This window comes from Perissodus microlepis, chromosome 16 (genome assembly GCF_051167445.1).
Source record: "Perissodus microlepis isolate ML-2025 ecotype Zambia chromosome 16, ASM5116744v1, whole genome shotgun sequence".
Lineage (NCBI taxonomy): Eukaryota > Metazoa > Chordata > Actinopteri > Cichliformes > Cichlidae > Perissodus > Perissodus microlepis.
In genome coordinates, this window is record NC_140476.1 from 3330962 (window position 1) to 3344239 (window position 13278).

General features: G+C 43.3%; 1 protein-coding gene and 1 pseudogene across 1 annotated transcript; both read left to right on the forward strand.

Moving 5' to 3' along the window:
- Positions 1–211: 211 nt before the first annotated feature.
- Positions 212–1830, forward strand: LOC146370203 (olfactory receptor 2S2-like; annotated as a pseudogene).
- Positions 1831–5966: 4136 nt separating this feature from the next.
- On the forward strand, positions 5967–6938 carry LOC146370204 (olfactory receptor 2K2-like). The gene has a single exon (XM_084908628.1). It carries the CDS (start codon positions 5967–5969, stop codon positions 6936–6938), a length of 972 nt encoding a protein of 323 aa, XP_084764754.1.
- Positions 6939–13278: the final 6340 nt, after the last annotated feature.

Genomic DNA, 13278 nt, shown 5'->3' on the forward strand with positions numbered 1-13278 from the left:
TTCATGATGAAAATTGTTCATTCTTGTTTATTTTTTCTATTTTGTTTTATTTTGTGTTTTGTACATGGCTGAATCTCCAGTGGTTTTCAAAAGCAGAGCGCTTTGATTCCAGATCATTGATTGGCTGTTTAGAAATGACGCTTTAGTCAACACTAGAGAGAAAAGGAGAGCTCAGAGCTTGTGAGGGACAGAGTTCAGTCTCCCGCTCATGATGAATAATGTTTCATGTTTAAATGAAACAGTGAATCACAGATTTGTTCTCTTCTTTCTCAGTTTGCTGTGTTATTGCATCATTTTCCTGCTAAATCTTGCTCTTACTGTGATCATCATCTTGGACAAAGACCTCCATGAACCTATGTATATTCTGCTCTGTGTTTTTTGCATGAATGCACTTTATGGAACAGCAGGTTTTTACCCTAAATTTCTCTGGGATCTCCTCTCTCCTGTACATGTTATCTCATACTCTGGTTGTCTTATTCAGGCTCATGTGGTTTATTCTTTTGCCGGCATCGACATTTCGATTCTTACACTCACGGCATTTGACAGATATGTGGCCATATGTCAGCCACTGAAGTACCACTCAAAGCAAAGAGTCTTAAAGGTTGCATGTTTTTCTTGGTTCACACCTTTTTGCATTGTAGCTGTAAATATTTTTCTAACATCCAGGCTGAAGTTATGCAGCTCGTACATTTCCAGACTCTTCTGTGTGAACTCAGTTATTGTCACACTTGCTTGTTTACGAGCTGAAACTATCATTAACCACATAGCTTCATATATTACAATAGCTGTTTATGTATTCCACGGTTTGTTTATTGCGTGGTCCTACGTTTACCTCATTAAAACGTGTAAAGTCTACAGAAAAGAGGGCAAAGTTCATGCAGACATGTGTCCCACATTTAGTTTCCCTCCTCACTTTTCTTGTGACTACACTTTTCGATGTTATGAATATCCGACTTGGTTCAATAGTTTTACCTCAAACCCTTCAAAACTTTGTGACAATTGAGTTTCTTGTCATTCCTCCTGTAGTGTTTTCAACAAGGATGTTGGTGACACCGAGTTAAACCACATATGAAGACCCTGGAGTTTAGTTGCAGCTTGTTTAATTGTCTCCATGAACATGTGGTCAAAACTCAAATGACAGAAAATAAAATCCTTCTCAACAAAGTGCATTACTCTCACTAAAACATTCATGTTAGCAAAATATACATTAATATCCAAAGCTATCTGTATAAACTGTCATATAAAGTAACTTACGGCGTTCTAGCCTGATAATTCAGATAACTGGCATTTGATTACATCTCCATACTGCCTTTAGCATGTGGAGCCTGTTTCTCAGCAAAACCTAGTGCTTGACCAAAGCCGGAAGTGCTTGACCGGAACCGGAAGTGCGCCGCCAGAACAGGAAATACATTTTAGCGATATTTTCCTTTTAACTAAAACGTATGTAAAGCATGAATTATTTATTTTAACAACACATATTAATTTTTTAATGGCAAATCTTTTTAGAATTATTTATTTCAAACTTATGAACCTATTTATTCAGAGAAATGCCTTAAGGGCAACACACCTCCTATTATGAATCCTCTTATTTATGGTAAATGGTAAATGGCCTGTATTTGTATAGCGCTTTTACTAGTCCCGCCTAGGGACCCCAAAGCGCTTTACACACCCAGTCATCCACCCATTCACACACACATTCACACACTGGTGGAGGCAAGCTACAGTTGTAGCCACAGCTGCCCTGGGGCAGACTGACAGTACATTTATGGCTTCAAATTGACCAAAATTAAGAAAAGAATCTGTACTGTCATGTTTTTTATATTTCGGTGACTCCTCCCTTATGCTAGTAAAGCCCCTTTGAGTTTTAGAAGTTACTTATATCTTTTTTTTACATTTTTAATACTTTGCTTATAAAAAAAATCACTAAACCACGTGAATGCACTGTCTTGAGCAAATAGTCAAGCCACTTATAGAGTTTTTAAAGCATTAATGTTAATTTATTAGGTGATGCTTAATGTATTGTGAATGGTCACTTGCACTGTTGCATCATCATGACACTCTGTTGAGTGATAGGAAGTTGCTTTTTGTGCCTTAAATCTTTTTATATTTCAAGTTTTTTGGCACTAAAAAATACATTTATTTATTTTTACATGTAATTTACAAATTATATATCTCAGAGAATTCGTCTAAGGCAAATGATTAACACCCATTACAAAATGCACTCTGTGTGGAAACTTCACTGACATTTTATGTTCATAAGTGAAATAAAAGAGGAAAAACCTGATATCATCTTTGTTCTGCTTGTTCAGATTTACCTGTACAAGTTTTCGGTGATTTTACTGGATTTCCTGACCAGTTTTATATATATGCAAAATCATTTAAAGTGTCTGAAGAACAAAGGGGGATAATCGTAAATCGTAATGAAAAATATTTATTTCAGAATATACCATAAATGCATAGTGTTATAGCCGTTGTCATATATACTTGTTTTTGCGGTACCTGGAGAACTGCCTGTGACAAAGGTTTACTTGCTTCCCCGTGTTTATTATTTTGTCTATTTGTTTATTATTTTGGCCTTGGCTCACCCTGAAGTGCTGACTGTCCTGTGTGGTTGTTGTTGTTTTTTTCCTTTCTACAGGGAGTGCAGAATTATTAGGCAAATGAGTATTTTGTCCACATCATCCTCTTCATGCATGTTGTCTTACTCCAAGCTGTATAGGCTCGAAAGCCTACTACCAATTAAGCATATTAGGTGATGTGCATCTCTGTAATGAGAAGGGGTGTGGTCTAATGACATCAACACCCTATATCAGGTGTGCATAATTATTAGGCAACGTCCTTTCCTTTGGCAAAATGGGTCAAAAGAAGGACTTGACAGGCACAGAAAAGTCAAAAATAGTGAGATATCTTGCAGAGGGATGCAGCAGTCTCAAAATTGCAAAGCTTCTGAAGCGTGATCATCGAACAATCAAGCGTTTCATTCAAAATAGTCAACAGGGTCGCAAGAAGCGTGTGGAAAAACCAAGGCGCAAAATAACTGCCCATGAACTGAGAAAAGTCAAGCGTGCAGCTGCCAAGATGCCACTTGCCACCAGTTTGGCCATATTTCAGAGCTGCAACATCACTGGAGTGCCCAAAAGCACAAGGTGTGCAATACTCAGAGACATGGCCAAGGTAAGAAAGGCTGAAAGACGACCACCACTGAACAAGACACACAAGCTGAAACGTCAAGACTGGGCCAAGAAATATCTCAAGACTGATTTTTCTAAGGTTTTATGGACTGATGAAATGAGAGTGAGTCTTGATGGGCCAGATGGATGGGCCCGTGGCTGGATTGGTAAAGGGCAGAGAGCTCCAGTCCGACTCAGACGCCAGCAAGGTGGAGGTGGAGTACTGGTTTGGGCTGGTATCATCAAAGATGAGCTTGTGGGGCCTTTTCGGGTTGAGGATGGAGTCAAGCTCAACTCCCAGTCCTACTGCCAGTTTCTGGAAGACACCTTCTTCTAGCAGTGGTACAGGAAGAAGTCTGCATCCTTCAAGAAAAACATGATTTTCATGCAGGACAATGCTCCATCACACGCGTCCAAGTACTCCACAGCGTGGCTGGCAAGAAAGGGTATAAAAGAAGAAAAACTAATGACATGGCCTCCTTGTTCACCTGATCTGAACCCCATTGAGAACCTGTGGTCCATCATCAAATGTGAGATTTACAAGGAGGGAAAACAGTACACCTCTCTGAACAGTGTCTGGGAGGCTGTGGTTGCTGCTGCACGCAATGTTGATGGTGAACAGATCAAAACACTGACAGAATCCATGGATGGCAGGCTTTTGAGTGTCCTTGCAAAGAAAGGTGGCTATATTGGTCGCTGATTTGTTTTTGTTTTGTTTTTGAATGTCAGAAATGTATATTTGTGAATGTGGAGATGTTATATTGGTGTCACTGGTAAAAATAAATAATTGAAATGGGTATATATTTGTTTTTTGTTAAGTTGCCTAATAATTATGCACAGTAATAGTCACCTGCACACACAGATATCCCCCTAAAATAGCTAAAATTAAAAACAAACTAAAAACTACTTCCAAAAACATTCAGCTTTGATATTAATGAGTTTTTTGGGTTCATTGAGAACATGGTTGTTGTTCAATAATAAAATTATTCCTCAAAAATACAACTTGCCTAATAATTCTGCACTCCCTGTATAAATAAACACCATGTAGTGACAGAAGATTGTCTCCTGTGGCTGCTTGGGTCCTGCTTGGAGCAGGTGCCTCATTCCTGCTATGACCTGACCCCCAGACAGGACTAAACTGGGACCGGATGCCAAAGTGCCGGAGGCTACTGACATGCTCCCTGCTAGCGTGCAGGCTGATGGTAAATGGCCTGGTTCTTACATAGCGCTTTTCTAGTCTGAGCACTCAAAGCGCTTTACACAACTTGCCACATTCATCCATTTACACATATTCGCAAAGGCACTCTTTTCTATGCTCTTTCTATCTAAGTGCCTTCTATTGAATGATGCAGCTGGGGACCCTCAAACAGCTTTGTCCACTGAGGATCTCTGCTTAACCCTCTGTGTAAAACAGATGGAGGCCCGCACTAAACAACTTGAGATGCAAGCTATGCATCTCGGGCCTTGGACTTAGAGAAAAGCTCACGTGTTGTTTCCATGCCTGTGTGTGGTCATCCCAGCACATCCACCACTATTTCTATATGTTTTGACATCACAAAGCACATTCAACTAGTCCCTCCATTTCGTGAAGACAAAGTTGGTTCATATTTCAACAACTGCAAGTTGTCCCAAGGAGTTTTGGCTGCTTTTATTACACCGTAAACTGGTCGGTAAAGCCCAGGAGGTGTATACCAGTTTGTCGGTTGTTTAATTATGAAATTGTAAAGAAAACTGTGTTACAAACATAGGAGCTTGTCCTGGAAGCTTATCAACAAAGATTTAGGAAATGTGAAAAAACTTCCAATCAATCATTGCATCACTGCAAGGCTGATCCTTCTGGTTCTTTCCGACTTGGCTCTCTTTGCTTCCTTTGTTTCGCTTCTCTTCTCTTTTGAGGAGAAGAAGTCTTCCTTAGTTGTTCTGAGGTAGTAGTTCCAGTTTTTAAAAAGGGGGACCAAACAGTATCACACTGCTGGAAAGAAGAATTTGTAGATTCTACAAAAGTCTATGAAACATTGGACCAGGTCTCCATTCTTATGGAACTATTGGAGGTTTCATGGGTGACTGACCAACCAGTCAACATGTGTTTTGTGCAAGGGTAAGGTTACATCACACTGCAGAAAATTGGAGAAATAGCTGGGTTCTTGAGGCTTCATGAGTGGAGTTCTGCTTTGAGGAGCTTGATCACTTTTCCAGAATGGACAAAGGAGGGAGTGCAGGCTGGAATCTTTCCCTTATGGAATAGGAAAGGTAGAGAGTGAGCAGACGGCAGAGTAAGAGGTAAGTAACAGGTAACAGGTGGAAACAAGTCTTTTTTCCACAGAGTTACTAAGAGGCAAAGACAAAGCAACATTCACAAGGACATCTTACTGTCTTACTAGTGTGTTTAGCAAACGTCATTATCACTGAAGCAACAACGATCTGACTGGACTACGAAAGACTACAAACTAAAAACAAAAGAAAACCACAAGCCCTGGACAATTATGTTTAATTGGCATACGTGCAATAAATTCCTAACAGTATTATGAAGAAACCATTTTTTTAATAAAGTTGTAAAACGTTTTAATATTTCTTTTTCAAGAACCTGCAGGTTTGTTTTATTATGTGTTTAGTACATGATACATATTAAATCCCCTGTGATTTTTCCAAAGCTGTGAGCTTTCATTCCAGATCATTGATTGGCTGGTTTGAAATCCCAGCTCACATGTTACTGTTATCTGTACCTGATAGAGGAGAGAGGAGAACAGAGACCAGATACAGCGAGAAACTAGGCTTCACTTAGGTCTCTCAATCACAATGAATAATGTTTCTGTAATAACAATGTTTTTTCTTTCAGGTTTCAATGAAACAATCAGTCACAGGTTTGTTCTCTTTTTCCTCAGTTTGTTGTGTTACTGCATCATTTGCCTCGTCAATGTTTCTCTCATTGTGATCATCATCTTGGACGGCAACCTCCATGAATCAATGTATATTCTACTCTGTGTCTTTTGCATCAATGCACTTTATGGAACAGCAGGTTTCTACCCCAGATTTCTCTGGGATCTCCTCTCTGATGTTCATCTCATCTCATATTACGGTTGCCTTATTCAGAATCAGGTAGTTTACTCTTTTATCTGTGGTGAACTGTCGATTCTTGCACTCATGTCATATGACAGATATGTGGCCATATGTCAGCCACTGAAGTACCACTCTATCATGTCAAAGCAAAGAGTCATTAGGTTTGCATGTTTTTTGTGGTTAACAACCTTCTGCATTATGGCTGTGAATACCTTTCTAACATTTAGATTGAAGTTATGCAGCCCGTATATTTCCAGACTCTTCTGTGTGAACTGGAGTATTGTTCAACTCGCTTGTTTTCCAGCACAAACTGCAATTAATGCTATATCTGCAAATATTACAATAATTATTTATTTGCTTCATGGTGTTTTTATAGTTTGGTCCTATATGTATATCATTCAAACATGTGTAAAGTCTATAGAAAACAGGGCAAAGTTCATGCAAACATGTGTCCCACATCTCGTCTCATTATTTACTTTTCTTGTGGCAATACTTACTGATGTTATAAGTATGCGACTGGGTTCGAAAGAGTTGCCTCGGACCCTTCAAAACTTTGTAGCAATAGAGTTTCTTATCATTCCTCCTATCATGAATCCTCTGATTTACGGTTTCAAACTGACCAAAATTCGAAAAAAATTGTATAGTGTTGTTATTTTAAAAAGAACTAATTTTTGTTTTATTCGATCAGAAAATTGTTTCACACACAGCTAAGTGTCACACCCATTGTTTGACATCCATTTTAAAATAAGTCCAAAAAAATGTTCAATTTTTACTGAAATTTGTGTTTTATTTGGAGTTGTCTGAAAACATGTCTATTGATGTGAGCGGATATGAAGTTTTATTATTTATCTGCATTTCCCAGATGATTTACATTTTGTAGATGTCTTTGCACTAAATTTGATGGTCACCTGCCTAATTACCAAAAAAACCCCAAAACACTGATATGTAGAAAGGCTGTAAATTTCAGTCTTTCTTCTCATTACTGTTCAAGGAAATAACAGGCACCGTGGAGACTGCGCATGTGAAAAGGATTAAAAGACAAACTGTTTTAGATGTGGCAGCACTATCAGAGTGTCAATCTATTTTGATATTATGCTGTCTTATAAATCTGATCCACAACCACATGGATGTGAAGCAGTTTTAGTAGTTTTCTCAGTTTTATCCTCTTTTTCTTTAACACTTATTGAAACAGTCAGAGGTTTTAGCAACTGGACCAGTTTTTGAATTTCTGCTTAATCAAACATGAAATCCGTTTTTACTTAACACTTGTACAGTTGAATGGCTTTTCCATTGTTTGAAGGATTGAAAGTTGAAGCTGAACATTTACAGTGCAAATCAGTTTTTCTACATGACAATGTGTTTCTTTTTACTGTATTAAGTAAAAAGAAATGAGAAATCTGTTAAATAGGAAGAAATAAATGTGTACAATTGCAAAAAAAAAAAAAAAAAAGATCTGGTAGCTCATTTCCCAGCAGCAGGTGAGGCCAAGAAGCATCACATCCCACACAAACTACCAGCAAAGGCCTCCCCAATAGGTGTGTTCTCTGCCTGCTGTTCTTGACCCTCTAAACTGACTAGAATGCCTTTTATTGTCACTATACACATGTACAAAGAGATTCAGAGCATCTCCTACCCAGTGCAGACATGTGGGAAAAGGTGGTGAGGTGCACAGTTCTGTGGCACTGTATACATATTGTAAATGGCCTGTATTTTGTATAGCGCTTTACTTAGTCCCTAAGGACCCCAAAGCGCTTTACGCATTCAGTCATCCACCCATTCACACACTGGTGATGGCAAGCTACATTGTAGCCACAGCCACCCTGGGGCGCACTGACAGAGGCAACGCTGCCGAACACTGGCGCCACCGGGCCCTCTGACCACCACCAGTAGGCAACGGGTGAAGTGTCTTGCCCAAGGACACAACGACCGAGACTGTCCAAGCCGGGGCTCGAACCGGTAACCTTCCGATTACAAGACGAACTCCCAACTCTTGAGCCACGATCGTCCCACTCCAAGTCACCGCCCTCAGTGGCCAGCGGCTTCCTAACATCACTCATATCACTGAGCCCGTTCTACTGACTCTCTCTGGCAATCATTCCCAGACTATACAGCTGTATGTGTTTCAAGCTCAGCTCACGCCACTAGTTCTGGGTTACCCTTGGTTGCATCAACATAACCCTGTTATCGATTGGTAGGGCTGCCACAAACGATTATTTTGATAGTCGACTAGTCACCGATTATTTTTGCGATTAGTCGACTAATCAGATCATGCGTCCACTGGACGTAAAACTACAGCTTATTGCACAAGCAGCATCTGCTCTTATATAACTATCATTAGCTTACAGCTTTAAGTGTTTAAGGTATGTGCTAACTAAAAATAAAGACAAGATGACAGTTTGTTAAATTTTAATGAAATTTGCAGATTGTTTTGGTGAAGTTTAATAAACTCCTTGCTATCTAAAATATAACAGGACACCGGAGTATATTCTTGAGCATCTCACACTTCTGATAATCAGCTGTCTGCTTGACGTTTATTCAGCTGTGTAAAAACTATAACTTTAATCTCAGCCAAACCGATTTACTCAGGAACAAATAAAATGCTAAAAAAAAGCCAAACAATAAGATAGTTAACAAGTTATCTAAGTGACTTATATATGTTTAACCTGAGTAGCGAAAGACGGCGGTGGGTTTGAAAACGATTTGCCGGGAGTCCGGTGTTCTCACGGCTCTAGTGAGCCCTGCCCCTGGCTAACTATCGAGCTAGTGGGTAACAGACGTCTCCGAAAACGTCGGAGCGCTTTTGAAAGTATGTGGTGTCTTGATAAACTGAGCAGATATTTGAGGTTTACACAGCTACATTCTCGCCTGAAAATATGTTAAACGTTTATTTTGTGACCCAGAAAGAATAATAAAAGTAATATAAAAACTAACTAGCTGCCGTCATTGTTGTAAACTGAGCTGGGCTGCGCTATGAATTCTGGGACACAGCTTCTTCTTCTTCGGGGTTTAACGGCAGCTGGCATCCTTGTACATGCAGTGCTGCCATCTTCTGTTTCAGTCCGTTATTACACTCTTAAATCCTACTACTTATTCCTGCGTCTTTTGTGATTTTACAAAGCTTCAAACGACGCGTCGATTGTTAAATTAGTCGTCGACGATTTTGATAGTCGATGTAATCGTGACTAGTCGACTAATCGTGGCAGCCCTATCGATTGGAAAAAACTCTTGAGCCACGATCGCCCAGTCATATGAGCAGGTATATATCAAAAAATATCAAATATACAAATATTGGAAAGAAATAAATAGTCTATATTTACAGTGAGGTATTTGACATAAATTAAATATTCCACAGTGGTGGTAGTGTTTGTGTATTCTGTGTATAGAGGGGAGGCTTGAATTGGGGGGTGAAACTGTGTCGTCGGTTCATGTGTGAGTTCAGGGTGCTCATGGCTTTTTCAAAGGAACTGTTTCTAAGTCTGTCAGTGTTTGTGCTGATGCACCTGTAGCGCTTCCCTGAGGGAAGCAGGTCGAACAGGTCAAAACCTGGGTGGGAGCTGCCCTTGATGACGTTTGTTGCTCTGTTAAGGCAGCGGGTGAAATAAATGTCCAAGGGGGGGAGAGGGCAGCCAAAAATCTTCTGTGCTGCCTTGATTACACTGTGAAGCTTCACTCTGTTCCCATCTTTGAGATAAGTCTGACTAATGTGGTGTCTTCAGCAAACTTGATGATGATGTTGTTGTTGTGGGTCGAACTGCAGTCTTAGGTTTAGAGACAATACAGGAAGGGGCTCAGCACACAGCCTTGTGGGGAGCCAGTGCTCAGCATGCGAGTGGAGGAGAGATGGGGGCCCAGTCTTACAGTCTGGGGCCGGTTGGTGAGAAAGTCAAAGGCCAAGAGTGACCAGCTTGGTGAAGAGGATATCAGGGATGATTGTATAGAAAGCTGAGCTGTAATCCACAAAGAGCATCCATCCATCCATCTGCTTATCCGGGGCCGGGTCACAGGGGCCGCAGCACTAGCAGAGGAGACCAGACCACCCTCTCCTCAGCCACCTCCTCCAACTTGTCTGGGGGAACACCAAGGCGTTCCCAGGCCAGTCGAGAGATAAAATCGCTCTAGCGTGTCCCAGGTCTGCCTCGGGGCCTCCTCCTGGTGGGACATGCCCGAAACACCTCATTCAGGAGGCACCCAGGATGCCCGAACAACCTCAAATGGCTCCATTCAATGTGGAGGAGCAGCTGCTCTACTCTGAGCCCCTCCCGGAAGACTGAACTTCTCACCCTATCTCTAAGGAAGAGGCCAGCCACCCTTCAGAGGAAGCCCATTTCTGCCGCTTGTATCCGGAATCTCGTTATTTCGGTCACTACCCACAGCTCGTGACCATAGGGGAGGGGAGGGACGTAGATCGACCTGTAAATTGAGAGCTTCGCTTTTACACTCAGCTCTCTCTTCACCACAACAGACTGGTATAGCGTCCATATCACTGCAGCCGCAGCACCAATCCATCTGTCGATCTCCCGTCTCTCGTCACTCATGAACAAGACCCTGAGATACTTAAACTTGGGGCAGGAACTCGTCCCTGACCTGAAGTGGGCACTCCACCCTTTTCCGGCTGAGGACTATGGCCTCAGATTTGGAGGTGCTGATTCTCATTCCCACTGCTTCATACTCAGCTGTGAACCGTTCCAAAGCGAGCAGAAGGCCATCACCCGATGAAGCCAACAGAACCACAAAGTAGAGATGAGATTCTGAGAACACCCACAAAGAGCTTTCTGACGTAGCTTTGCCGCTGCTCCAGGTGGCTCAGCACAGAGTGGAGAGCTACGTTGATGGCATCTTCTATGGATCTGTTCGCATGATTTGCAAACTGGTAATCACTGGTCTGATCCACAATGAAGATGAGTCCGCATACAGACAGGAGGTGGACCAGCTGTTCCACTGTTGCAGTCAGAACCACCCGGACCCAACTGTGGAGGTGACAGTGAACCTTCAGACTCGCCCTAACTATCCTTAAAAATGGAGTACTTACCGTGGATCACTTCAAATTCCTAGGACCCACCTTTCCACACGATCTGAAGTGGTCCCCACATATAGACTCTATCCAGAAGAAGGCCCAGCAGAGGTTATGGTTCCTGCAGGAACTCAGAATTTACAACCTGATCTCTGAGACCATGGTTTTACGCAAAAAAAAAAAAACCCTTTGATTTACTCTTTTCTGGGCTGGAGGAAAAGGGGGTGATCGTGGTGCAACGATAAGGTTACATCACTCTGCAGAAAATTGGAGAGGTACCTGGGATGGAATCTTTCCATTGTGGAATAGGAAAGGTAGAGAGTGAGCAGGCGGCAGAGTAACAGGTAAGTAGCAGGTAACAGGTGCAAACAAGTCTTCCACAGAGTTACTAAGAGGCAAAGACAAAGCAACATTCACAAGAACATCTTACTGTCTTTCTAGTGACTTCAGCAAACGTCAGAGAGCCTGATCATTATCACTGAAGCAACAATGATCTGACTGGACTACGAACGAAAAACAGAAGAAAACCACAACAAGCCCTGGACAATTATGTTTAATTGGCATAAATGCCTCTCTGTGAATCGCTACCTTATTGTGGTGGAGGGGTTTGTGTGTCCCAGGGATCCCAGGGGCTATGGTGTCTGGGGGCTTTTGCTACCTGGTAGGGTCTCCCATGGCAAATTGGTCCTGGGTGAGGGACCAGACAAAGAGTGATTCAGAAGACCCTTATGAAGAGAACATCGAGGGAACAGTTTACCCTGCCCGGGATAGGGTTACCGGGGCCCCGCCCTGGAGCCAGGCCCGGGGAGGGTGCCCGAGGGCGAGCGTCTGGTGGCCGGGCCCCATGGACTAATGGTGCCCGGCCGGGCACAGCCCGAAGAGGAGACATGGGCCCATCCTCCCGCAGGCCCACCACCCGCAGGAGGCGCCATAGGGGTCGGGTGCATTGTGTGCCGGGTGGCGGCCAGGAGCGGAGGCCCTGGCGGACTGATCCCCGGCTGCCAAGACTGGCAATAGGGACATGGAATGTCACCTCTCTGGTGGGGAAGGAGCCTGAGTTAGTGCGTGAGGTTGAGAGGTACCGGCTAGATATAGTCGGGCTCACCTCTACACATGGCTTGGGCTCTGGAACCAGTCTCCTGGAGAGGGGCTGGACTCTGTCTCAGTCTGGAGTTGCCCCTGGTGAGATTCGGCGGGCTGGGGTGGGTATTCTAATATCCCCTCGGCTTGCTGCCAGTATGTTGGGGTTTTTCCCGGTGGATGAGAGGGTTTGTTCCCTGCGCCTTAGGGTCAGAGAATGGGTCCTGATTGTCATCTGCGCTTATGCGCCGAGTGGCAGTTCAGAGTACCCAGCCTTCTTAGAGTCCCTGGGAGGGGTGCTGGAAGGTGCTCCACCTGGAGACTCTGTTGTCCTGCTGGGAGACTTCAATGCTCACGTGGGTAACGACAGCGAGACCTGGAGGGGCGTGATTGGGAGGAATGGTCTCCCTGATCTGAACCTGAGTGGTGTTTTGTTATTGGACTTCTGTGCAAATCACAGTTTGGCCATAACGAACACCTTGTTCGAACATAAGAGTGTCCATAAGTGCACATGGCACCAGGACGCTCTAGGCCGCAGGTCGATGATCGATTTTGTAATCGTATCACCAGACCTGTGACCATATGTTCTGGACACTCGGGTAAAGAGAGGGGCTGAGCTGTCAACTGATCACCACCTGGTGGTGAGTTGGATAAGGTGGCGGGGGAGGACGCTGGACAGACCCGGTGCACCTAAACGCGTAGTGAGGGTGTGCTGGGAACGTCTGGCAGAGGCCCCAGTCCGCGAGATCTTCAACGCACACCTCCGGCAGAGCTTCAACAGCATTCCGAGGGAGACTGGGGACATTGAGTCCAAATGGACCATGTTCAGCGTCTCCATTGCCGAAGCTGCTGCATTGAGCTGTGGCCGCAAGGTGGTTGGTGCCTGCCGTGGTGGTAATCCCCAAACCAAATGGTGGACACCAGAGGTGAAGGGAGCCACCAGGCTGAAGAAGGAGTCCT